At 45.4% G+C, this 25,767-nt stretch overlaps 1 protein-coding gene and 1 long non-coding RNA gene across 6 annotated transcripts in view; one reads left to right on the top strand and one right to left on the bottom strand.

Moving 5' to 3' along the window:
• Window positions 1–19,552, top strand: part of LOC108531956 (uncharacterized) — a 33,054-nt gene extending 13,502 nt beyond the window's left edge. The window contains exons 2-4 of the long non-coding RNA XR_001886321.1: window positions 6,398–6,528; window positions 10,560–10,643; window positions 19,491–19,552. This is a non-coding gene — a long non-coding RNA (uncharacterized LOC108531956). The remainder of the gene's footprint in view (window positions 1–6,397; window positions 6,529–10,559; window positions 10,644–19,490) is intronic.
• Window positions 1–25,767, bottom strand: part of CLMP (CXADR like cell adhesion molecule) — a 133,887-nt gene that overhangs the window by 4,367 nt on the left and 103,753 nt on the right. For all 5 annotated transcript variants that reach the window (XM_017875621.1, XM_017875619.1, XM_017875620.1 and 2 more), the window contains 4 exons: window positions 19,577–19,734; window positions 6,339–6,540; window positions 5,503–5,670; window positions 4,912–5,034 (listed from right to left, as the gene is read on the bottom strand). In XM_017875621.1, the coding sequence (XP_017731110.1) occupies window positions 4,912–5,034; window positions 5,503–5,670; window positions 6,339–6,540; window positions 19,577–19,734 (651 nt within the window). The remainder of the gene's footprint in view (window positions 1–4,911; window positions 5,035–5,502; window positions 5,671–6,338; window positions 6,541–19,576; window positions 19,735–25,767) is intronic.

Below are 25,767 nucleotides of genomic sequence, written 5' to 3' on the forward strand. Positions count from 1 at the left end.
GCCAGGCACAGTTGTAGGCATTGTTGAAGACCGGCGAGTTTTCTGCTTTTGTAGAGTTTTCATTCCAGAAGGGGAAAACAGATAATAAACAGGTAAATAAAGATAATTTCAGATAATGGATAAATTCCATGAAGGCGAAATTGGATGAGTGAACTTTAGAGGGGTCATGGAGGGATACCACTTAAGTTTGGGTAATCAAGACTTTGAGGAGGTGACATTTGAGTTGAGGCGTACATGATATAATGGGTGATCTTGTGATTATCTAGGGACAGAGCATTCCAGGCAGAAAATAGCAAGTACAATTAATGTGAGTGGGTCTGGAGCATAGTGAGCAAGGAAGAGTAGAGGGAGATGAGGTCAGAGAGACAGGAAAGGACCAGCCCACGTAGGCCATGGCAAAGATTTTAATGTGAGAGGAATAAAAGAGTAACACAATCCGAATTGTATCTGAGACAGTACACTATGGCTGCTCTAGGGAAAATAAATAGTGGAGAAGTAGGAAAGAAAGCAGGGACATTGGCTAGGAGGCTTATAATAGTGCAGGCTAAAGATGATGATGGCTTAGGCTAGGATGAAAGTAACGTATATAGAAACAAGTACATGGGTGTTGCCTATATTTTGGAAGTATAACCAACAGAATTTGCTATTTATTCTTTTTTTTTTTTTTTGAGACGGAGTTTCGCTGTTGTTGCCCAGGTTAGAGTGCAATGGCGTGATCTCGGCTCACTGCAAGCTCCGCATCCCCGGTTCAAGTGATTCTCCTGCCTCAGTTTCCTGAGTAGCTGGGATTACAGGCACGCACCACCATGGCCAGCTAATTATTATACTTTTAGTAGAGACGGGGTTTCACCATGTCAGCCAGGCTGGTTTCGAACTCCTGACCTCAGGTGATCCACCTGCCTTGGCCTCCCAAAGTGCTGGGATTTCACGTGTGAGCCACTGCACCCAGCCTATTTATTCTTATTAAAACAAAATGATATAATTATTTATTTAATTTTAAGGCAGAGTTTCGCTCTTGTTGCCCAGGCTGGAGTGCAATGGCGCGATCTCGGCTCACCGCAACCTCTGCCTCCCGGGTTCAAGCGATTCTTCTGCCTCAACCTTCTGAGTAGCTGGGATTACAGGCATGCGCCACCACGCCTGGCTAATTTTGTGTTTTTAGTAGAGACGGGAGTTATCCATGTTGGTCAGGCTGGTCTCAAACTCCTGACCTCAGGTGATGCGCCCATCTCCATCAAAGTGTTGGGGTTACAGTCGTGAGTCACGTGCCCAGCCAAAATTTTATTTTTTAAAGAAATTGGACTTTGGATATTTTATTTAAGGTCTCAAAGGAATGGAGTTATTTTACCTGAGTAATTTCGAATAGAGAATGCTGTTTTCCCCACTGCCCCAGCTCCAGGACACATAATCTAGATGGATTATCTGTTAATGGAAATTTAGGTCGCTTTCAATTTTCACAATTGAAAATAATATATCTCTGGGTGCTGTGGCTCATGCCTGTACTCCCAGCACTTTGGGAAGCTGAGGCGGATGGATCACTTGATGCCAGGAGTTCGAGACCAGCCTGGCGAACGTGGCAAGACCCTGTCTCTACTGAAAATACAAAATCAGCTGGGCGTGGTGCGTGGGCCTGTAATCCCAGCTGCTCAGGAGGCTGAGGCAGGAGAAGCTCTTGAACCTGGGAGACGGAGGTTGCAGTGAGCCAAGATCACACCATTGCACTCCAGCCTGTGCAACAAGAGTGAAACTCCGGCTCAAAAAAAAAAAAAAAAAAGTGTTGGGGTTACAGTCGTGAGTCACGTGCCCAGCCAAAATTTTATTTTTTAAAGAAATTGGACTTTGGATATTTTTATTTAAGGTCTCAAAGGAATGGAGTTATTTTACCTGAGTAATTTCGAATAGAGAATGCTGTTTTCCCCACTGCCCCAGCTCCAGGACACATAATCTAGATGGATTATCTGTTAATGGAAATTTAGGTCGCTTTCAATTTTTCACAATTGAAAATAATATATCTCTGGGTGCTGTGGCTCATGCCTGTACTCCCAGCACTTTGGGAAGCTGAGGCGGATGGATCACTTGATGCCAGGAGTTCGAGACCAGCCTGGCGAACGTGGCAAGACCCTGTCTCTACTGAAAATACAAAAATCAGCTGGGCGTGGTGCGTGGGCCTGTAATCCCAGCTGCTCAGGAGGCTGAGGCAGGAGAAGCTCTTGAACCTGGGAGACGGAGGTTGCAGTGAGCCAAGATCACACCATTGCACTCCAGCCTGTGCAACAAGAGTGAAACTCCGGCTCAAAAAAAAAAAAAAAAAAAAAAAAAAAAAATATATATAAATATCATTATTTTCCATATGTATTCGGACACCTGGGGCATGTATCTAAAAGATAAGTTCACAGAATATTGCTGGATAAAATGGAATGCACTTACACATCTGAAATAAAATGAATGACTAATTGTATAGTTATACAATGAAATACCCTAAAACAATGAAAAATAACATACTCTAGCTATAAGCAACAACAATGATGAGTCTCAAAAATATAATGGGGAATGAAAGAAACCAGACACAATGGAATGATTCCATTTATTTAAAGTTTTGAGATAGGAAAAGTAATCCATAAAGTTAGAAACCTGGATTATGGAGAGGTAGCAGGAGTTAGAAACAGGTTCTATTTTTTTGAGGCAGAGTCTCACTCTGTTGCCCAGGCTGGAGTGCAGTGGCACGATCTTGGCTCACTGCAACTTCTACCTCCCAGATTCAAGTGATTTTCCTACCTCAGCCTCCGGAGTAGCTGGGATTACAGGTGTGCACCACCTTGCCCGGCTAAGTTTTGTATTTTTAGTAGAGCTGGGGTTTTGGCATGTTGGTCAGGCTGGTCTCAAACTCCTGACCTCATGTGATGCGCCCAGCTTGGCCTCCCAGAGTGCTAGGATTACAGGCATGAGCCACCGTGCCTGGCCAGAAACAGGTTCTTAATCATGATACTGGTTACACAGTTATCTTCACTTTTGAAAATCTATCAAGTTGTCGGCCGGGCGCTGTGGGTCACACCTGTAATCCCAGCACTTTGGGAGGCTGAGGTGGGCGGATCACCTGAGGTCAGTTCAAGACCAGCCTGACCAACATGGAAAAACCCCATCTCTACTAAAAATGCAAAATTAGCTGGGCGTAGTGGCGCAAGCACTACTCGGGAGGCTGAGGCAGAAGAATCACTTGAACCTGGAAGGTGAAGGTTGCGGTGAGCCCAGATTATGCCATTGCACTCCAGCCTAAGCAACAAGAGCGAAACTCTGTCTCAAAAAAGAAAAAAAATCTATCAGGTTGTACACTTATCCTTCTTCTTTGTGTAAGTTTTACTTTAATGTATTTTACCCCTCAGAAATCTATAGATAAAGCTAAATTGTGCTCCCAGTGTATATGTTAGTCAAAAATGTAAAAGAACGTGTTTCCTCATAACCTTTCTAATATCGATTCTACAGTTTTTATATTTACTAAACTGATAGCTTAAAATTAAAAGGGTGATTTTTTTTCTCAGCTCTGTACTTCTCTTGTCTATTTCCAAGTTTCAGATAACTTTTCTTAGAAACACAACAGTCAGGCCAGGTGTGGTGGCTCATGCCTGTAATCCCAGCACTTTGGGAGGCTGAGGCGGGTGGATCACGAGGTCAGGAGATCAAGACCATCCTGGTTAACATGGTGAAACCCCATCTCTACTAAAAATACAAAAAATTAGCCTGGCGTGGTGGTGGGTGCCTGTAGTCCCAGCTACTCAGGAGGCTGAGGCAGGAGAATGGTGTGAACGCAGGAGGCGGAGCTTGCAGTGAGCTGAGATCACGCCACTGCACTCCAGCCTGGGTGAAAGAGTGAGACTTCGTCTGAAAAAAACAAAACAAAACAACAAAACAAAAAAAGTGGGCCTCTATATAAGGCTCTTAAAGCAGCTGGCTTCCCATAAAGTGAGTGATCTAAGAGAGGATCTGAGTGATCTGAGATCTAAGAGATCTAACATCTAAGAAAGCGAGCTGCAGTGCTTTTGCAGATGCAGCATACCATCACTTCTGCTGCATTATATTCATCAGAAGTGAGTCACTAAGTTCAGATCATACTCAAAAAGAGGAGAATGAAGGTGTACCTCTTTTTTTTTTTTTTTTTTGGGATGGAGTTTTCCTCTTGTCGCCCAGGCTGGAGTGCAGCAGTACAGTCTAGGCTCACTGCAACCTCCACCTCCCAGGTTCAAGCGACTCTCCTGCCTCAGCCTCCCAAGTAGCTGGGATTATAGGCATGTGCCACCACGCCCAGCTAATTTTCTATTTTTAGTAGAGATGGGGTTTCACCATGTTGGTCAGGCTGGTCTCGAACTCCTGACTTCAAGTTATCTGCCCACCTTGGCCTCCCAAAGCGCTGGGATTACAGGCGTGAGCCGCCATGCCTGGCTGGTTTTTTTTTTTTTTGAGAGGGAGTCTCGGTCTGTCGCCCAGACTGGAGTGCAGTGGCATGATCTTGGCTCACTGCAACCTCTGTCTCCCAGGTTCAGGCGATTTTCCTGCCTCAACCTCCTGAGTAGCTGAGATTATAGGTGCCCACCACCATACCCAGCTAATTTTTGTATTTTAGTAGAAATGGGGTTTCACCGTGTTGGCCAGGCTGGTCTCGAACTCCTGACCTCAACAGATCTGCCCACTTGGGCCTCCCAAAGTGCTGGGATTACAGGCATGAGCCACTGTGCCTGACCAGTCAATTGTTGAGTGGTCTTTGCAACTACTGAATTTCTTTTGGTGATAGCCATATCCTTCTGGAGATAAAGATTTTGACCTTAACCTTACTCTTACTCATGATTAGAATGTCTTAACATTGATCTACAATGCAAAACCAAACAAAAAAATGAAACTAAAACCCCTTTGGATGCTTACACTGTACAGTTACTCGCACCACACAGCTTTCCTTCCCAGCTTCGTTGCCTGCTGTGCACTGGTAGAGTCCAGAGGAGGACATGGTAAGATTCTGTAGCAGAACTCGCCCAGGGTGGTTGTAGTCTGCACAAGCAGAAAGAATGACTGTAAATCCCTTTAGTGATGGTATCTGTATTTATTTTTTACTTTGTCATTGACCTGAGATTCTGTAATACTATTTGATAAGAATGAAATGATGGAAAAGATATGCTTTGGGAACATGAGAATAAAGATAAACCTTTTTTTTTAAGTTGTAGCACATCCTCAAAAGTTACAAAAGATTGTGACCATTTAAAGGATACTAAACATAATATTTAGATACAGTGGATGTATGTAGTACATTTCTTCTAATCTCTTTTACTGCTGTTACATGTCATTTGAGGAAAGGAAAGACAGATTTTCTGTTCTAGTTAATGGATTTTAAAAATGGAAGTTCAGGAGGTTCAGCAGAGTATTTCAGGTCACACAGTGAATTGCTGACAAAGCTGATTTAGAGCTCATGGATAGAGGACTGTTTTGTTGGCTCAATAGATTGGTAGGAAGATGACTTACCAATCCTAGATTTGGGAGGCAGACGTTCATCCTCTCCCTCCTTCTCCCGGATTCGCTGCCAGTAATACACAATCGGCTCTGTGCCAGAGGATGACTCACACTGCAAAGTCAGGTCACTTCCTTCTGTCAGCTCTCCTTCCAGCTCACACTTGGGCTTGGATGGTCTCACTGGCAACAACACCACCAAGCAAAAGTGTAACGATTCAAAGATCCCCAAACACCAGATTCAATGGAAAAATTATGTCCTATTGAGTTGCTTCTCCAGCCATCCGTTTTGGTCAACTTTTGAGTGGGGATTCAACTAGCCTTGCTTTACACTACCCCCAGAAAAACATCCACCGCTATCCCCTAAGCACACATACCCCCAACTCCAGTGGTGCTGTTGTAATTTTTGGGTCAGAGGCTGCCTCATTACTTCTCAAAGAAGACACATTATTATTGGACACTTTAGGAAAGTTGAGCATGGTTTTGCTGATACAGCAGTGTATTAATTTGGAAGCAATTAAGTAGAACTTAGTAGCTCTTGCTGTCAAAAAACAGAAGTGAATTTGAATCATATCTGAGAGACTTAAATATGAAGATCCCACTTAAATATTAGAGAATATTTATGTTTTGTAATGGACAACTATGGAAAATTGCTCTTATATTTTCATTTTTTATTATGGCTATAATACAGAAGATACACATTTCTTCCCAGGGAACTGGATGAGGTGACTTCTGAATGTATAATACAAAGTACTGAACATGAACTTTTGTACCACCGTGATGCATATGACTATCCCTCTTAGATACCTTAGAAATAAGCTGTAGACATTCACTTTGGCATCCTATCTTACCTAAGACTTTTAAGATGACATGGCTCCACACGTAGCGCCCTGAATTCTTAACCTTACAGGTGTACCGGCCCTCATCACTGGGCTTCAGAGGTTCAATCTGCAAGGAGGCGTCTCCTGCCAGGAAATTGGAAGCAAAGGCGACTCGGCCCTTCTGTTCCTCAGTCAAGTTATTGTAGACGTGACGACTGGAGTAAGTGATCACCTGTGGGATAGACCATGGCAGAGTCAAGCAGTGTAACTCTCGGCCTGCCTTTCCTGATGGTGTGAAGAAGAGGAAAGGGAGTACTCCCAGTGGCACAAAATAGTCAAGCCTGGGACTAAGAGTCCAAGAGACCTCTGTTCTTTTTTTATTTTTATTTTTTTTGAGATGGAGTCTCACTCTGTCGCCCAGGCTGGCATGCAGTGGCATGATCTCGGTTCACTGCAAACTCCGCCTCCTGGGTTCATGGCATTCTCCTGCCTCAGCCTCCTGAGTAGCTGGGACTACAGGTTCCCACTGCCACGCCTGGCTGATTTTTTTGTATTTTTAGTAGAGACAGGGTTTCACTGTGTTAGCCAGGATGGTCTCGATCTTCTGACCTCGTGATCCGCTCACCTCGGCCTCCCAAAGTGTTGGGATTACAGGCATGAGCCACCGACAAGACCTCTGTTCCAAATAAAAGTTAAAAGTACAGTACTTTTGCCTAGGCCTTGCCTCTCCTTCCAAAAATAGTAACACTTCATATTTGTGAAGCATTTTTAGTTAAGTTTGAGTTACATACTGAAGTTCACATAGCTAAGTCAAGGAAAGGAGGAAAATGTGCAAGTGTAGCGCTATGTGTATATTAAGCATAGACTTGTGAAAGGAAAATAAACCTCGGGACCCCTCGGGAAGCCAAAGGGAAGGTCAAGCTTGGAACTGTGCCTGGCAAACCTGCCTCCTGTCCTTTTTTTTTTTTTTTTTTAAAGTATTTGAGAGACTTCTATGAGACAGGACTGTGTACTTGGTTTTATTTATTTATTTTTGAGACAAAGTCTCGCTCTGTCGCCCAGGCTGGAGTGCAGTGGCGCAATCTGGACTCACTGTAACCTCCACTTCCCGGGTTCAAGCAGTTCTCCTGCCTCAGCCTCCTGAGTAGCTGGGATTACAGGTGTACACCACCATGCCCGGCTAACTTTTGTATTCTTGGTAGAGAAAGGGTTTTGCCATGTTGACCAGGCTGGTCTTGAATTCCTGACTTCAAGTGATCCATCCCATCTTGGCCTCCCAAAGTGCTGGGATTACAGGCATGAGCCACCATGCCTGGCCTGCCTTCCATTCTGTTCCTGAATAACAAATAAGATAGCTACAAAGATTAAAAAAAAAAAAAAGCTTACAGTACTCCTGCACAATTTGCCCACAAGGAGACTGCTTGTGGACAAAGGACAGACAGAACTCACAGTTACCCTTCTGCACACATGAGATAAATGCATACCTGATTGCTTCCTTTGCCCTATTTCACTAAGCCGGACTAATATATATACATATATACGTATATAAACACACACACACACACATATATATATATATATATGTTTTTTAGACGGAGTCCCACTCTTGTCGCCCAGTCTGGAGTACAATGGTGCGATCCTGGCTCACTGCAACCTCTGCCTCCTGGGTTCAAGCAATTCTGCCTCAGCCTCCTGAGTAGCTGGGATTGCAGATGCATGCCACCACGCCCTGCTCATTTTTGTATTTTTAGTAGAGCTGGGGTTTCACCTTGTTGGCCAGTCTGGTCTTGAACTCCTGACCTCAGATGATCTGCCTGGCTCGGCCTCCCAAAGTGCTGGGATTACAGGCGTGAGCCACTGCGCCTGGCCCTATTTTTTTATTTTAGTAGAGACGGGGTTTCACCATTTTGGTCAGGCTGGTCTCAAACTCCTGACTTCAGGTGATCCATCCTCCTCGGCTTCCCAAAGTGCTGGGATTACGGGTGTGAGCCATGGTGCCCAGCCGGCAAATTTCTTCTTTGGTTCAAGTGATTTATAATCAAGTGAGATTTACAAGGAAAGACATAAACAGAGAAAAAGAAATGATTTCTTTGAAACAGTATCAAGGAGAGTGTCCCAGAAAAGTTGGTGGCATTTGAGCTAAGCTTTAAGAGGCAAGGAGAAAAAGCCTGGAGGGAGCATTCCAGATACACAGAAGGGCACTAAAAAAGCATGCAAGCATATGGGCGTCTCCCAGGCACATTTCAGCTGCAGCTGTTCCAAATCATTTCACTCAAGTCCTTGACCCTGCCCTTGATCACATGATGCTCCGCAGCTCCTCAGATCCTTTCCTGAGAAGGTTCTCTCAATTAGATAAAACCTGTGAACTCTGACCCAGAAAAAATTCACATATTATTTTGCAGATAATTCCACGGGGTTCCTAGCACTCAAGGGAAAGCCCTCTGCTTTAGGCACAGACGGGGAAGAGCTAAGATCACAGCCCTTCTCCTGGATGTGGTACTTGTTCTAAATGTTTGTGAGGGCAGATGCGGTGGTTCACCCCTGTAATCCAAGCACTTTGGGAGACCAAGGCTGGTGGTTGCTTGAGCCCAGGAGGCTGAGGTTACAGCGAGCCGAGACTACACCACTGCACTCCAGCCTGGGTGACGGAGTGAGACCCTGTCTCAAAAAATAAAACAAAACTAAAAAAAAAAGAAAAAATGTAACTGGGTGTGGTGGCTCACACCTGTAATTTCAGCATTTTGGGAAGCCAAGGTGGGCAGATCACTTGAGGTCAGGAGTTCGAGAGCAGCCTGGCCAACATGGTGAAACCCCATCTCTACTAAAAAATACAAAAATTAGACAGGTGGCCTGGCACGGTGGCTCACGCCTGTAATCCCAGTCCTTTGAGAGGCTGAGGTGGGCAGATCACCTGAAGTCGGAAGTTTGAGACCAGCCCGACCAACATGGTAAAACCCTGTCTCTACTAAAAATACAAAATTAGCCGGGCATGGTTGCACATGCCTGTAATCCCAGCTACTGGGGAGGCTGAGGCAGGAGAATCACTTGAACTTGGGAGATGGAGGTTGCATTGAGCCGAGATCGTGGCATTGCACTCCAGCCTGGGCAACAAGAGCAAAACTCTGTCTCAAAAAAAAAAAAATAAAGAAAAGAAAAAAAAAGAAAAAAATTAGGTGTGGTGGTGTGTGCCTGTAATCCCAGCTACTCAGGAGGCTGAGACAGCAGAATCACTTAAACCTGGGAGGCAGAGATTGCAGTGAGTGGAGATTATGCCACTGCACTCCAGCTTGGGCAACATAACAAGACTCTGTCTCAAAAAAATAAAATGAAATAAATAAATGTTTGTGGCTGGGTGCGGTGGGTCACACCTGTAATCCCCGTACTTTGGGAGGCCGAGGCATGTGGATCACGAGGTCAAGAGATGGAGACCATCCTGGCCAACATGGTGAAACCCTGTCTCTGCTAAAAATACAAAAATTAGCTGGGTGTGGTGGCACACGCCTGTAGTCCCAGCTACTAAAGAGGCTGAGGCAGAAGAATCGCTGGAACCTGGGAGGCAGAGGTTCCAGTGAGCCGAGATCGCGCCACTGCACTCCAGCCTAGGGATGGAGTGAGACTGTCTCAAAACAAAACAAAACAAATGTTTGTGGGGTGTTGTTGGCCCAACATCCTGTTGTACTCCATAGGAAGGGTAGGTTTCTTCTTTTTTTTTTTTTTTTTTTTTTGAGATGGTGTTTCACTCTTTTTGCCCAAGCTGGAGTGCAATGGCGTGATCTTGGCTCATCACAACCTCTGCCTCCCGGGTTCAAATTAATTCTCCTGCCTCAGCCTCCTGAGTAGCTGGGATTACAGGCATGTGCCACCACGCCCGGCTAACTTTGTATTTTTAATAGAGACGGGGTTTCTCCATGTTGGTCAGGCTGGTCTCGAACTCCTGACTTTAGGTGATCTGCCCACCTCGGCCTCCCAAAGTGCTGGGATTACAGGCGTGAGCCACCATGCCCAGCTGGAAGGGTAGGTTTCTTAGCAGGTGGTAGAGCTGCCTTAGTAATGCAAAATTGCTGGAATAGTTGGAAAAGAAGGAAATGCGTTAACAACAGGAAAAAACTGGAAGCTCTAGAGTTTGTCTCCATTCAAAGACTGAAAGTACGGGGGATTTACACCTGGAGATAAGGCAGGTAAGCTTGGAACACTTAATAGGTGCTCTATTAATGTTTCTTTTTCTTTCTGATTTGTCCACATTTCCCCCAGATGCATAATCACCTGCAATGAAGTCAGTTTGTACTTTCTAGGAGAATGAAGAGAGGCAAAACCTAGAAGACAGTGAAGCACTGGGTAATTTTTAGGAACTTTGGGGTTTTGTGGGCTGTGAGAGGTGGGTGACCTTTTTGGCCTAAGGGCTTTGGAATTTCTTTCTTGTTTATTTTATGTTATTTACTTATTTTTGAGATGGGGTTTCGTTCTTGTTGCCCAGGCTGGAGTGCAGTGGCATAATCTCCACTCACTGCAACCTCCGCCTCCTGGGTTCACGCGATTCTCCTGTCTCAGCCTCCCAAGTAGCTGGGATTACAGTCATGCACCGTCACACCAGCTAATTTTGCATTTTTAGTAGAGACGGGGTTTTGCCATATTGGTCAGGCTGGTCTTGAAATCCTGACCTCAGGTGATCCACCTGCCTCAGCTTCCCAAAGTGCTAGGATTCCAGGCATGAGCCATCGCGCCCAGCTGCTTGTTTATTTTAGTATTTGGGTTAGCATCCAGAGATGCCTTTGTCTCGAAATGTATATTTGAATTTGAAGAATCTTAGTAGCTGTGATCCAAAGTAGAACCAGGCTGCTTTGGACTGCTAGAAGAACAGTACAGCAAGCACTTTAAAACTGTTTTCAACAGACTCACATTAAGAAATACATTTTTCTGTCCCAGGCCTCATGCCTGTAATCCCAGCACTTTGGGAGGCCAAGGCAGGCAGATCACTTGAGGTCAGGAGTTCCAGACTAGCCTGGCCAACATGGTGAAACCCTGTCTCTACTAAAATTACAAAAATTAGCTGGGCATGGTGGCGCATGCCTGTAGTCCCAGCTACTCGGATGACTGAGGCAGGAGAATTGCTTGAGCCCAGGAGACAAAGTTTGCAATGAGCCAAGATCATGACATTGCTTCAGTCAAAAAAAAAAAAAAAAAAGAAACATCTTTTTCTTAATGACACAGCATATACATATATAACTGAAACATAAGTTTCATGAGTATATGTGCAGTATGCTCTGATATTGTCTAGTCTGTGTTAAAAGAAAACAAAATGATCGGGCGCAGTGGCTCACACCTGTAATCCCAGCACTTTGGGAGGCTGAGGTGGGCGGATCAAGAGGTCAGGAGATTGAAACCATCTTGGCTAACACAGTGAAACCCTGTCTCTACTAAAAAATAAAAAAAAATTAGCTGAGTGTGGTGGCGGGCCCCTGTAGTCCCAGTTACTTGGGAGGCTGAAGCAGGAGAATGGCGTGAACCCGAGAAGTGGAGCTTGCAGTGAGCCGATATCATGCCACTGCACTCCAGCCTGGGTGACAGAGCAAGACTCCATCTCAAAAAAAAAAAAAGAAAAGAAAAAACAAGTCTGGGTGCAGTGGCTCACGGCTGTAATCCCAGCACTTTGGGAGACCGAGGCAGGCAGATCACCTGAGGTCGGGAGTTTGAGACCAGCTTGACCAATATGGAGAAACCTGTCTCTCTTAAAAATACAAAATTAGCCGGGCATGGTGGTGCATGCCTCTAATCCCAGCTACTCAGGAGGCTTAGGCAGGAGAACCCAGGAGGCAGAGGTTGCAGTGATCCAAGATTGCGCCATTGCACTTCAGCCTGGGCAACAAGAGCAAAACTCTGTCTCAAAAACAAAAACAAAATTTCTTATCATTTAGGATCCACTAATTGGTCGTGATACAGATTTTGAAAAAACGCTAGGCCGGGCGTGGTGGCTTACGCCTGTAATCCCAGCACTTTGGGAGGCCAGGGCGGGTGGATCACGAAGTCGGGAGATCGAGACCAGCCTGGCCAACATTGTGAAACCCCGTCTCTACTAAAATACAAAAAAAAAAAAAAAAAAAAAAATTAGCCAGGCATGGTGGCATGCGCCTGTACTCCCAGGTACTCAGGAGGTGGAGGTTACCATGACCCCAGATTGTGTCACTGCACTCCAGCCTGGCAGAAGAGCAAGACTCTGTCTCAAAAAAAAAAAGAAAAGAAAAGAAAAGAAAAAGAAAAAACACTCTGCCAGGCTGCAGTGATTGGGATTGCTGTCCGGGAAGTCAAGTGATCTCCAAACGGAAGCCTCTCCACTGACAGCTGTGTTCCTGGCTCTGATCACTTATCCTTTCTAAGCCTTAAGATCCTAAACTGTAAATGGGGGCTGCGTTACTTAATAGGATTTTTGGGGAAATGAGATAGTAAGCACTCGAGTGTAGCATTATCATTTTTATTAACCTGGTTCTGGGTTCAAGAAGGCCCCTAAAGTTTTAAAAATTGTTCGGCCCAATACCCAAAGAATAATAATCATTCTTTTCCCGGAAAGAGCTGGGTCCGGTTGCATTTTCTCACGGCCCAATAACGAGAAGCAGACAAACTAGGAAAGAAGGGAATTTATTACTGTAACCAGATACAGAGAGAAGGTTGGAGATAATTCCACTGGACCAACTCAAAAGTATACCATTTTCTTAGTGCTTATATAGGTTGGGGTTATGTGCCTGTGTGCAGTATAGCATTTGCCTAAGTCAGTAAGTAACTAATTTTGTTTCAACTAGAAGGTCAGAGGCCAAAAAAAATGCTTGCTAAGTTCGATTAAGCTGTGAGGGTCCCAGTATCTTCAAGGCCTATCTACTGTGGTAATGGAATGATTCTTTCTTTTTTTCTTTTTCTTTTCTTTTTTTTTTTGAGACAGAGTCTCATTCTGTTACCCAGGCTGGAGTGCAGTGGCGCTATCTCGGCTCACTGCAACCTTTGCTTCCTGCGTTTAAGCGATTCTTGTGCCTCAGCCTCCCGTGTAACTGGGACTACAGGCACGTGCCACCACGTCCAGCTAATTTTTGTAGTTTTAGAAGAGACGGGGTTTCGCCAGGTTGGCCAGGCTGGTCTCAAACCCCTGACCTCAAGTGATCTGCCCACCTCAGTCTCCCAAAGTGCTGGGATTACAGGCGTGAGCCACCGTGCCCAGCTGGAGTGATTATTTCTTTTTTTTTTTTTTTTTTTGAGACGGAGTCTCGCTCTGTCACCCAGGCTGGAGTGCAGTGGCCAGATCTCAGCTCACTACAAGCTCTGCCTCCCGGGTTCACGCCATTCTCCTGCCTCAGCCTCCCGAGTAGCTGGGACTACAGGTGCCGCCACCTCGCCCGGTTAGTTTTTTTGTATTTTTAGTAGAGACGGGGTTTCACCGTGTTAGCCAGGATGGTCTCGATCTCCTGACCTTGTGATCCGCCCACCTCGGCCTCCCAAAGTGCTGGGATTACAGGCTTGAGCCACCGCGCCCGGCCTGGAGTGATTATTTCTATCTTATTTCAGTTACTGCTTGGTCTGAAGAGCTGCCTTAGACTTTCCAATAAATCTATTCAGACAGCTGCCTCTGTTACCTTGACTTGTCTCAGATTTCATCAACCCAAGATGGCTCCTGGCACTAGGAAAGTGAGATTGTTTCCATTATTTTGACTTGCTCCAGGATAGGGAGAAGCCTATGCAAGTCTCCTACTGACCATTATGTTTCATTTCTAGCTTTGATGTCTGGGCACCGTTTTCCCTAGGTTTAATTATTTGCTGAGTGTTAAGGCAGTGCTGTGGAAATTTGTCTGTGTAACTGGAGTGCTATGCATGCCTGTCTGTGTGACTGTCATGCAGGCCCGTCTGTTTGATTGTTAGGGAGAAATGGCCTGCCATAATTCCACACATTTGTGTAGCAAAACTGCTGGCTGAAAATCTGTTTCCCAATCACCTGTGCACGCTGATGACGGCCTGGCCTTCTGAATGTTACACCTGTGCCAATGCAGTCTGGACCATACCTCATCTTTGACCCCTGCCCTCACATCTCTGAATCTCGTTGTCCCCAAATCTGATGTTTCTTGTTTCAGTGTCTTCTGATAGATCTCGGCTTTGATTATGCAGTTTTTTCCTTCTGAAATGCCTTTTCCTCTTCTATTTTTGCCTCAACAACACCTATACAAGGCCTCAAGATCAAGCCCCAGGACCACTTTTTGTATATAGCCTTTCTTGACTCCCCAGTTAGAATGGTGACCCCCTGCTTCAACCTTTGGTGTTTGGAGCATACCTCTACCACAGTGCGTAGTACATTCAGGTAGGTCTGACTCCATCTGCTTTTCCTCGCTTTCCCTAAAATCTTGTCTCCACACACACACAAAAAGACACACACATTATTATTATTATTATTATTATTATTATTATTATTATTTTTGAGACGGAGCCTCGCTCTGTCGCCCAGGCTGGAGTGCAGTGGCACAATCTTGGCTCACTGCAACCTCCACCTCCCAGGTTCAAGCAGTGCTTCTGCCTCAGCCTCCTGAGTAGCTGGGACTACAGGCACATACCACCACACCCGGCTAATTTTTGTATTTTTAGTAGAGACTGGGTTTCACCATATTGGCCAGGCTGGTCTTGAACTTCTGACCTTATGATCCGCCTGCCTTGGCCTCCCAAAGTGCTGGGATTACAGGCGTGAGCCACTGTGCCCGGCCACTTTTTATTTTTCTTTTTTGAGACTGAGTCTCACTCTTTTGCCCAGGCTGGAGTACAGTGACGCAATAGCTCACTGCAACCTTCGCCTCCCAGGTTCAAGTGATTCTTCTGCCTCAGCCTCCCAAATAGCTGGAACTGCAGGTGTGTGCCACCAGACCCAGCTAATTTTTTTTGTATTTTTAGCAGAGACAGGGTTTCACCATATTGGCCAAGCTACTCTCAAGCTCCTGACCTCGTGATCTGCCCACCTTGGCCTCCCAAAGTGCTGAGATTACAGGTGTGAGCCACTGTGCCCACCCTGACATACACTTTTTTTTTTTTTGAGAACGTTGTCTCACTCTGTCACTCAGGCTGGAGTGCAGTGGTATGATCTCTGCTCACTGCAACCTCCTCATCCTGGGTTCAAGCGATTCTCCTGCCTCAGCCTCCTGAGTAGCTGGGACTACAGGCACCCGCCATCACTCCTGGCTAATTTTTATATTTTTAGTAGAGACAGGGTTTCACCATGTTGGTCAGGTTGGTCTCGAACTCCTGACCTCCTGATCCGCCAGCCTCAGCCTCCCAAAGTGCTGGAATTACAGGTGTGAACCACCATGCCTGGCTGTCACACACATATTTTTAAGAGACAGGTCTCACTATGTTGCCTAGGCTGAGACTGTCTCAATATTTAATGAAGAAAAAGGGGATAACATACAGGCAAGCATCTGACATCTTTGGAAAGGTGAAATTATACAATTGCAAGATAGTCTTTTTTTGGGCGAGGGGAATGGAGTCTCACTCTGTCACCCAGGTTGTAGTGCAGTGGTGTGATCTCGGCTCACTGTAACCTCCGCCTCATGGGTTCAAGCAGTTCTCCTACTTCAGTCTCCAAGTAGCTGGGATTACAGGTGCCTGCCACCACGCCTGGCTGATTTTTTGTGTGTTTTTAGTAGAGACAGGGTTTCACCATGTTGGCCAGGCTGGTTTCAAACTCTTGACCTCAAATGATCTGCCCACCTCGGCCTCCCAAAGTGCTAGTATTACAGGTGCGAGCCACTGTGCCTGGCCTATTTTGTTTTTAATTCTAAGAAATATGGTGCTGAGACTAAGCAGTTCATCAGGGTGTGATGGGAGAAAAATGAACATCAATTTAGTTCTTTTGCAAACAAAGAAAAAAATTAAAAATACTAATTTTAGTGGTTTGGGGCTGTTTGTATTATGTCATTCCTGGTGGACCTGGAACAATTTGTTAGGACTTGTATAGAACAGATGGAGCAGCTCAACTTTCTGGCAGTCATTCTGTGCCATCGCCTGCAGAGCAACTGTAAAACTCTGAATGGAGATGGATGCACAGAGTCAGCTCACTGCAAGCTCTGCCTCCCGGATTGACGCCATTCTCCTGCCTCAGCCTCCCGAGTAGCTGGGACTACAGGCGCCCGCCACCTCGCCTGGCTAGTTTTTTGTGTGTTTTTTTTTAGTAGAGATGGGGTTTCACCACAATTGCCAGGATCGTCTCGATCTCCTGACCTCGTGATCCGCCCGTCTCGGCCTCCCAAAGTGCTGGGATTACAGGCTTGAGCCACCGCACCCGGCCTCCCCTCCTTTCTTAAAAAAAAAAATTATTTAAGAGATAGAGTCTCACTGTGTCACCTAGGCTGGTCTCAAACTTCTGGGTTCAAGCAATCCACCCACCTCAGCCTCCTGAGTAGCTGAGATTACAGACACTGGCCACTGTGCCAGGCTCTTTGTAATGTTATTGAATGTCTTTTCACTATAACTTCTAAGAAGGCAAGGACTATGATGTCTTCTTCAGTATTGTATCCTGGTACCTAGCATGGCATACAGTAAGTGCTAAATAAATTTGTGTAATCTGAATGATTGAATAAATGGACATCCTTGCTTCACAGTATCAACTGAAGACAAGTAGGGAATTGTGACTTCTTAAAGCCATATCAGGGGCTTTTTGAAATCAGTAGTCAACATCCTAATCCTTATATTCACTTGGTTATATAACCAAGCAAGTCCTTTCTTCTTTAAATCAAATGAAAATACTTGGGTGAAAGTTAGATGTGTGAAATTGTTAATGAGAAAATTATCCAGTGAAACTTTTTTTTTTTTTGAGATAATCTTGCTCTATTGCCCAGGCTGGAGTGCAATGGCTCGATCTTGGCTCCAAGCTATTCTCCTGCCTCGGTCTCCCGAGTAGCTGGGATTATGGGCAGATGCCACCATGCCTGGCTCATTTTTTTGTATTTTTAGTAGAGACCGAGTTTCACCATGTTATCCAGCCTGGTCTTGAACTCCTAACCTCAGGTTCTGCATCCACCTCGGCCTCCCAAAGTGCTGGGATTACAGGCGTGAGCCACCGCACCCGGCTGAAACTTGTTAAAGATAGTAAGACAGACTGTATTCCAGAGGGGCCATGGTAATACGTATGAAGACCACTGTGAGTCAGAGATTGGGCTTGACTCTGATTCCAGCAAGAACAAGAGGAGTTTACAACCAAGGAGCAGGGTGGGGGTCATGAAATTACTGAGAGGGAACATCAGAGGTGATGGGGTTTCTGGCTGAACCTGCTTTGATAGGATTATTACTGTAGGCAGGACAGGGTGATATGATACCAAGAGTGGAGCATTTTCACTAACCTGACTTACAAGCATTCTTGCTCAAAAGGTATTCTACGATGGCGGAAAGGGAAGCCCAAGATGACCTCTAGTCAGAAAGACCTCAGGAACCTGCCTCAGGTGTGATCAAAGAAGAGAATCTATCAGAGTCATTCTTGGATTTTTATTACAGGAACATGGGCTATAATAAACATGAATATCACTTCATTCAGAACTGCTGTTAAAATAAACATACTCAGAGGTCGGGCACAGTGGCTCACACCTGTAATCCCAGCACTTTGGGAGGCCGAGGCAGGCAGATCACCTCAGGTCAGGAGTTCCAGACCAGCATGGTGACACTCTATCTCTACTAAAAAAACAAAAATTAGCTGGGTATGGTGGTGGACACCTGTAATCCCAGCTACTTGGGAGGTTGAGGCACGAAAATCGCTTGAACTCAGGAGGCGGAGGTGGCAGTGAGCCGAGATGGCGCCACAGCACTCCAGCCTGGGCGACACAGTGAGACTTCATCTCTAAAAACAACAAAAATTAGCCGGGCGTGGTGGTGCACGTCTGTAATCCCAGCTACTCAGGAGGCTGAGGCAGGAGAATCGCTTGAACCCTGTGAGTGGAGGTTGCAACGAGCTAAGATCGAGCCATTGCACTCCAGCCTGGACAACAGAGTGAGACTCTATCTCAAAGTAAAAAAATAAATCAATAAACCTACTCAGGTTAAGGTGACTTCACTCTACAGAAAACAGATAGTATCTTAGAATGTTACTGTATGAGAACAAAATGACAAGCAGTATCAATATTATAAGGTGATGTAGATATCTATTTAAGCAAGTTAAATTACAACAGTGATCCTGAAATCTGTTTTCAGTGAAGACCTTAGCTCCTCCCAACATAAACCATGTTATAAAATTAGTAGTATAGACAGAGAAGAGGAAAGAACAACTTTTTTCTTTCTTTTGCTTCTGTTTTGTTTTTGTTTTTTAAGAGACAGTGTCTGGCTCTGTTGCCTAGGCTGGAATACAGTGGTGTGATCTCAGCTCACTGCAGCCTTGACCTCCTGGGCTCAAGTGATCCTTCCGCACTCAAGCAATCCTCCTGCTTCAGCCTCCTGAGAAGCTGGGACTATGGGCATGTGTCATCACATCTGGCTAATTAAAAAAATTTTTTTGTACAGAGGGAGTCTCACGTTGTTGCCCAGGCTGGTCTTGAACTCCTAGACTCAAGCAGTTCACCCCGCTCAGGTTCCCAAAGTGTTGGGATTACAGGTGTGAGTCACTGCACCTGGCCAGACAACTTATTTATTTATTTATTTAGAGACAGGGTCTTGCCATGTTGCCCAGGCTCACGTGCAGTGGCTATTCACAGGTGTGATCATAGCTCACTGCAGCCTTGCACTTCTGGGCTCAAGTGATCCTCCCACCTCAGCCTCCCGAGTAGCTGAGACTACAGGTTTGTGCTACCACATCTGGCTAATTATTATTTCTTTCTTTCTTTTTTTTTTTTTTGAGATGGAGTCTTGCTGTGTCACCCAGGCTGGAGTGCAGTGGCATGATCTCAGCTCACTGCGACCTCTGCCTCCTGGGTTTAAGTGATTCTCCTGCCTCAGCCTCCCAAGTAGCTGGGATTATAGGCATGGGCCACCAAACCCGGCTATTTTTAGTAGAGACAGGGTTTCATCATGTTGGCCAGGTTGGTCTCAAACTCCTGACCTCAGGTGATCCACCTGCCTTGGCCTCCCAAAATGCTGAGATTACAGGCGTTAGCCATCATGCCCAGCAATACTCTTTCGTCTCTATAGTTTTGTATCTAAAGTCTTTCAAGTAGAAGCCAGATGAAAAAGGAATTCTAACTCTTTCAGAGCCAACAAGAAAGACTGGAAGACTGCAGAAAGGCAAATGCAGAAGGACAAGAAGGAGGAAGGCCTCCAGCCAGGTGTCTACTTACCACTTTTTGGTTGCCTTCATTATCGGTGAGCAGCCATTCAATATCCAGAGTGTCTTTTTCTGGAAGCCCCAGTTGATGGTGGCAGGGCAAAGTGACCTTTTCCTCTGCCACTCTCTTGATCTCAGTGTGAGTCCCCAAGGTTCCAACATAGTAGGAAACTGGAAGAAGAAAATCTTTAATGAGTAATGCAGAGACTGGATGGCAATGTGTGGGGAACAGATATGACAACAAAAAATTATGGGATGTTCCTGTGGGCAAGGGCATGTCAAGGGGTTGCAAGAGTCCTAGACTAGGAGTACTGGAAGTCCTGGTCTCACACTGGCTTCTCTGTTAACTGAATTCATCACATCTTCTTTAACCACCCCAAATTACATCCTACTAGTGCCTGTCTTTCTTACCTTACTTGGTCTTTATGAACAATGAAATTGCTCATGTCAGCTTGTTTTTTTTGGGGGGGGGGGATGGAGTTTCGCTCTTGTCACCCAGGCTGGAGTGCAGTGGCAGGATCTCGGCTCACTGCAACCTCTACCTCCTGAGTTCAAGTTATTATCCTGCCTTAGCCTCCTAAGTAACTGGAATTATAGGCGCTTGCCACCACACCCAGCTAATTTTTGTATTTTTAGTAGAGACAGGGTTTCACCATGTTGGCCAGGCTGGTCTCGAACTCCTGACCTCAGTTGATCCACCTGCCTTGGCCTCCCGAAGTGCTGGGATTATAAGCATGAGCCACTGTGCCCAGCCTGTTTGTTTGTTTGTTTGTTTGCTTGCTTGCTTGGTTGCTTGCTTGTTTTTAGAGAGATTGGGTGTCTCTGTTGCCCAGGCTGGAGTGCAGTGGTACAATCATGGCTCATTGCACCCTTGACCTCACCAATTCAAGCAATCCTCCCACCTCAGCCTCCAGAGAAGCTAAGATTATAGGCACATGCCACCATGCTGGCTAATTTTTTGTAGAGACAGGGTCTTCCTCTGTTATTGTGCCAGGTCCCAGGTTACTTCTGGGCTCAAGCGATTTTCCAACCTTGGCCTCACAAAGTGCTAGAATTGCAGGCATGAGCCACTGTGCCTGGAAACAACTGTGTTTTTTGATCTTTCTGTCTTCTATTAGCAGAGGCTTCCAAGAAGATGATACTCATGGAAACTGCACTAAGTTGCCCAAAAACTCATGTTCTTAAGTTATAGAGTCACAGCCATTTGAAGCTGGAGAAAACCTTAGAGATGAACCTTCTTATTTTCTTTAAATCTAGTAACAGTTGTTGCTGACCAGTAGCATGTATTTAGAAGGATGAAAAGACAATTACACAAATAGTGTAGTATAAAGGGAAATTATTCATGATGAAAGGGCTATGCAAATTTAGAGGAGAGAAATTATAGGCAATTAATTATAGGGTTCAGGAAAAGCTTAAATCCTTCCAAGGTTTTGTAAATATTAGAAACAGAGTATGTAAATCATCTAGTATAGTGTTTAGCACTGAGTGGCTCTGAATCCAAGGCAATTTATTTTACTATGGAGAAGGTGGCATTTGATATGGAGCTTGGAAAATGGAATTCATGTGTATGGAATAGAGGAAGAGGAAAGGTGTTAAGATGTTGGAGATGACAGGATCAAAGGCACAGGATGGGAGTGGCGGCAGGTGCGGATATTCAGTGAATGGTAATAGTTCAGCTTGGCTGGTGTGAAGAAGTTGCGGAAAAATAAAACAAATTATGCTGGAAAAGTGAAGCAGTTGATGGGATAAAAGCCCTTTCCTGCCGCAGTGAGCACAGTGACATGATCTCTTGCTTAAGGAAGAGATAATTTAGGAGCTGTGTGTTGAATGCACAGGAAAAGGGAAATATTGAGACATACATTTGTGAAAATGCTATTAAATTTTTCCAAGTAAGAGATATTGCCCTAGGATAGTGGTGAAGGTAGTAAAAAACAAATGATGGATTTGCGAGGTAATGTGATAGTCAAAACTACAGAATACAGCAACTGACTGGATCTAAGAGGAGAAAGAAAACTGATTCAAAAGCAAAGATTGGGCTGGGCGCGGTGGCTCATGCCTGTAATCCCAGCACTTTGGGAGGCTGAGGAGGGCAGATCACCTGAGGTCAGGAGTTTGAGACCAGCCTGGCCAACCATGGCCAACATGGTGAAACCCCATCTCTACTAAAACTACAAAACTTAGCCCGGCATGTGTGTGGGTGCCTGTAATCCCAGCTACTCAGGAGGCTGAGGCTGGAGAATCACTTGAACCTGGGAGGCAGAGGTTGCAGTGAGCCGAGATTGCACTATTGCACTCCAGCCTGGGTGACAGAGAGAGACTCTCTCTCAGAAAAAAAAAAAAAAGCAAAGATTGTTTTCAAGCTTGCATGACTGGTAGGATGGTGATCACAGTAGCAGTGATGGGGAAGCCAGGAGTACGATGTGTTTTATTTGGGGGTGAGCTGGGGAGGGTAGGCACTGAGTTTAGATTCAAGTCCATTGGGATGCAGGCATCTGTCCAACAGGCATCCCTGTGTTCTTTCCCCAACCACAGCGCCTCCCTTTCCACTGCTGATGCTCACACAGCTCCCCAAATAGTGTCCACCCTCAGTTGTTGTGTTAGAGGAAGTCACAGCCCTGCTTTGCTTTATTTCTTCGTTTTTTATTTCTCTTGTGCCTCTAAATGAAGCTCTTGGAAATACTTCTGTTCCATCCATTATGCCTGGGCTAAACTGTCTCAGGTCCCTTAATTTCTCTGCTTATTCCACAAAAACACTTTTTTTCCTTCTACTGAGACAGGAAGTCAGGGGTTGGCATCTTCCCCAAAACAGGCTTCAATACCAGGTCACGGGCTGGGTCCAGGTTGCTCCTTAGAGCCTTCCTAGAGACAGGTTACTGCCCTCCTCCCCCACTGCCTGCCCCCGGCCCCGACCTCTCTGTAAGTGCAGAAATACTTGGGGAACAAGTGGGCTGTTACAAGGAGTTCCTGCCTCCCTTAGGGACACACATTCTTGTATCACCCCAAGTTCTATCTTCCATTCTCTGTAGTTTTCTGTCAGATGGATTCAAAATATGAAATAGCCTTTTTCTTTTCTTTTGAGATGGAGTCTCGCTCTGTCACCCAGGCTGGAGTTCAGTGGCATGATCTCAGCTCACTGCAACCTCTGCCTCCCAGGTTCAAGGGATTCTCCTGTCTCAGTCTCTGGAGTAGCTGGGATTATAGGCGTGTGCCACACCGGCTGATTTTTTTTTGTATTTTTAGTAGAGATGGAGCTTCACCGTGTTAGCCAGGCTGGTCTCGAACTTTTGACCTCAGGTGATCCACCCGCCTCGGCCTCCCAAAGTGCTGGGATTACAGGCGTGAGCCACCAAATCTGGCCTCCCTATTTATTTTCTAATTCTCTAATTCCCTGTTTATTTACCAAAATCGATTAGCAGCCAATTTGTGGGAAGGAAAAGGGCTTCTGGTATTCTTGCTTTCAGGGAAATGAGATGAGGAAGAATGGAGCAGGGGTGATTGTGCTTCATTCTACAGCAAGGCTGCTTAGGCTGAGCCTGCAGGGGAGGAGCCCTCAGAGGCATCTGAAATGGCCTTTGCAAGTGTTATATCAGTGGGAAAATTATAACAGTAAGCTAAACTAACCCACCCTGGATCTTCCCTTTCCCTTAATTATTCCCGGGCTACTGGGCCAAGATAACTTTGGAAGACATTTAGGTTATAGTTCAAATGATAATAGGCCTTGCCCAAAACTCAACCGCTTTTGCAAAGCTAATGGGAGGGCCATCAGGCTGGGAAGGAGAGGAGCCTAAATCCTGGTTAGCCGCAGACATAAGCCATCGTCAGCCATTACTCCAGAGGTTATAAGATATGCAAGGCTGAGGTGGGAGGATCACCTGAGCTTGGAAAGTCGAGGCTGTAGTGAGCCATGATTGCATCACTGCACTCCAGCATGGGTGACGGAGTAAGACCCTGTCTCTAAGAAAAAAAAGATATTTAACTTCCCTAGTTATTCCTGCAAATAACACCACTATTGTAGAACCTAAGATTGGCCCTTTGAGCTATCTTTCCAGGTTTTTTTTTTCTTTTCTTTTCTTTTGACAGAGTGTCTCTCTGTCACCAGGCTGGAGTGCAGTGGCACGATTTTGGCTCAGTGCAGCCTCCGATTCCCTGGTTCAAGCGATTCTCCTGCCTCAGCCTCCCGAGTAGCTAGGACTACAGGCGCATGCCATCACACGCAGCTAATTTTTGTATTTTTAGTAGAAAAAGGGTTTCACCTTGTTGGACAAGATGGTCTCAATCTCTTGACCTTGTGATCTGCCCACCTCGGCCTCCTAAAGTGATGGGATTATAGGCAAGAGCCACCATGCCTGGCCAGGTTTTTTTTTTTTTTTTTTGAGACAGTCTTGCTCTGTCACCCAGGCTGGAGTGCAGTGGCACAATCTCCTCTCACTGCAACCTTTGCCTCCCAGGTTCCAGTGATTCTCCTGCCTTAGCCTCCCAAGTAGCTAGGATTACTGGCATGTGCCAACATGCCTGGCTATTTTTTTTTTTTTTTTTGTATTTTTAGTAGAGACAGGATTTCACCATGTTGGTCAGGCTGGTCTCGAACTCTTGGCCTCAAGTGATCCAACCGCCTCAGCCTCCCAAAGTGCTGGAATTACAGGTGTGAGCTACCATGCCCAGCCTCCTCCTGCCCAATTTTATGTGGCTTCCAGGATGTCTGGTTCTCCCATTATCCTGTAAGCTCCTTGAGATCAAGTACCATTCATTACTGCCTTCCCATAGTACCCAGCCCAGGGTCTCACACTGCAGGTGTTCAATTAATATTTGTTGAATTTATTTGAGCGTAACCCACATGCTCATTTTTACCAATGAGCAAACTAAGACCCAGGGGTAAAAGAGACAGCGCAAGGTCCTACAACTCGTTTAGTAGCAGAAATAATCCATATAATAACCCATCCTCCCAGAATTACAATAAAGCAGCTTTAGAACAGCTGGGAAATTCACTGGTTTGCACTGTACTAAGCTAAGCTTTGTAAGAAGGAGCTTTGTAAGAACGAGCTCTGGCTTAACCCTGATCACTTTCCACTGGACACAAAAATGCTCAAATGAAACCAGTGCCCTACACTCCAGGCAGAGCTAGAGAACCCAGCACCAATTTAGTGCATACAATAGATACTTAAACATTCAATAACAAATGCCAAAAGCCAGCTACAAAAGTTGCCAATTTAAGCCACTAGAGGGAATCAAAGGCTCAGATTCAGTTGATGTCCCAAAAAGACCGGAACATTGTGGTGGGTGTACTTTGACAGTCAGCCAAGTCCTATTTATACCATATCCAGAATTAAATACAGCAGTGCAGGGAGGAGCCCCTCGGTGAATACAAATGGCTTTATCAAGGCAGGGAGCCACAGGATCGGGGCGCATACATTTCTAGTCTTCCTTGAACTTCAGTTCGTTAGACTCCAGGAGGCCACTGAGATTTCTACAGATTTCTAAGGTCCTTCTCCTTCTGTCCTTTTCTTTCTTTCTTTCTTTTTCACATTAAATCTTTTACATTGTTTTACATTGCCCAAAGGATCTTCTGTACTTTTGTTTTTGTTTTTTTTTAACCCACCTAAGCAGAGACGGGCCTGGGTTCTGTCTTTTTTTTTATTTGTAAGACAGAGTCTCACTCTGTTGCCCAGGCTAGAGTGCAGTGGCGCAATCTTGGCTCACTGCAACCTCTGCCTCCCAGGTTCAACTGATTCTTGTGCCTCAGCCTCCTGAGTAGTGGGGGATTATAGGTGTGCGCCACCATGCCTGGCTAATTTTTGTATTTTTAGTAGAGACGGGGTTTCACCATGTTGACCAGGCTGGTTTCAAACTCCTGACCTCAGGTGATCAGCCCGCCTCAGCTCCTTAAGTGGGAGCTTTTGCATGCACCTCAGGCACTTATCAAAGGACCTCTGGGAGCTTGAGAGAATTACCTTCTGAGCCTTAGTGTTTCCATCTGCAAAATGGGAATTAAAGAAGACACTTGAGGAAAGCAGCTAGCACCGTGAAAGCACATAGGAGTCTCCCACTAAAATGTTAGTTCTCTTCCCCTGCTCATCTCTGCTAGAAGGGACTTTTTCTCAGATGACTGCTGCCTACACTCAGTTAAGACTAAAGTTTTATCCTCCAAAAGGTATTTACATTTATTTCCTTTCCCTCCCTTCCTTCCTTCCTTCCTTCCTTCCTTCC

The sequence above is a fragment of the Rhinopithecus bieti genome, unplaced genomic scaffold, assembly GCF_001698545.2.
Source record: "Rhinopithecus bieti isolate Rb0 unplaced genomic scaffold, ASM169854v2 scaffold_7884, whole genome shotgun sequence".
Lineage (NCBI taxonomy): Eukaryota > Metazoa > Chordata > Mammalia > Primates > Cercopithecidae > Rhinopithecus > Rhinopithecus bieti.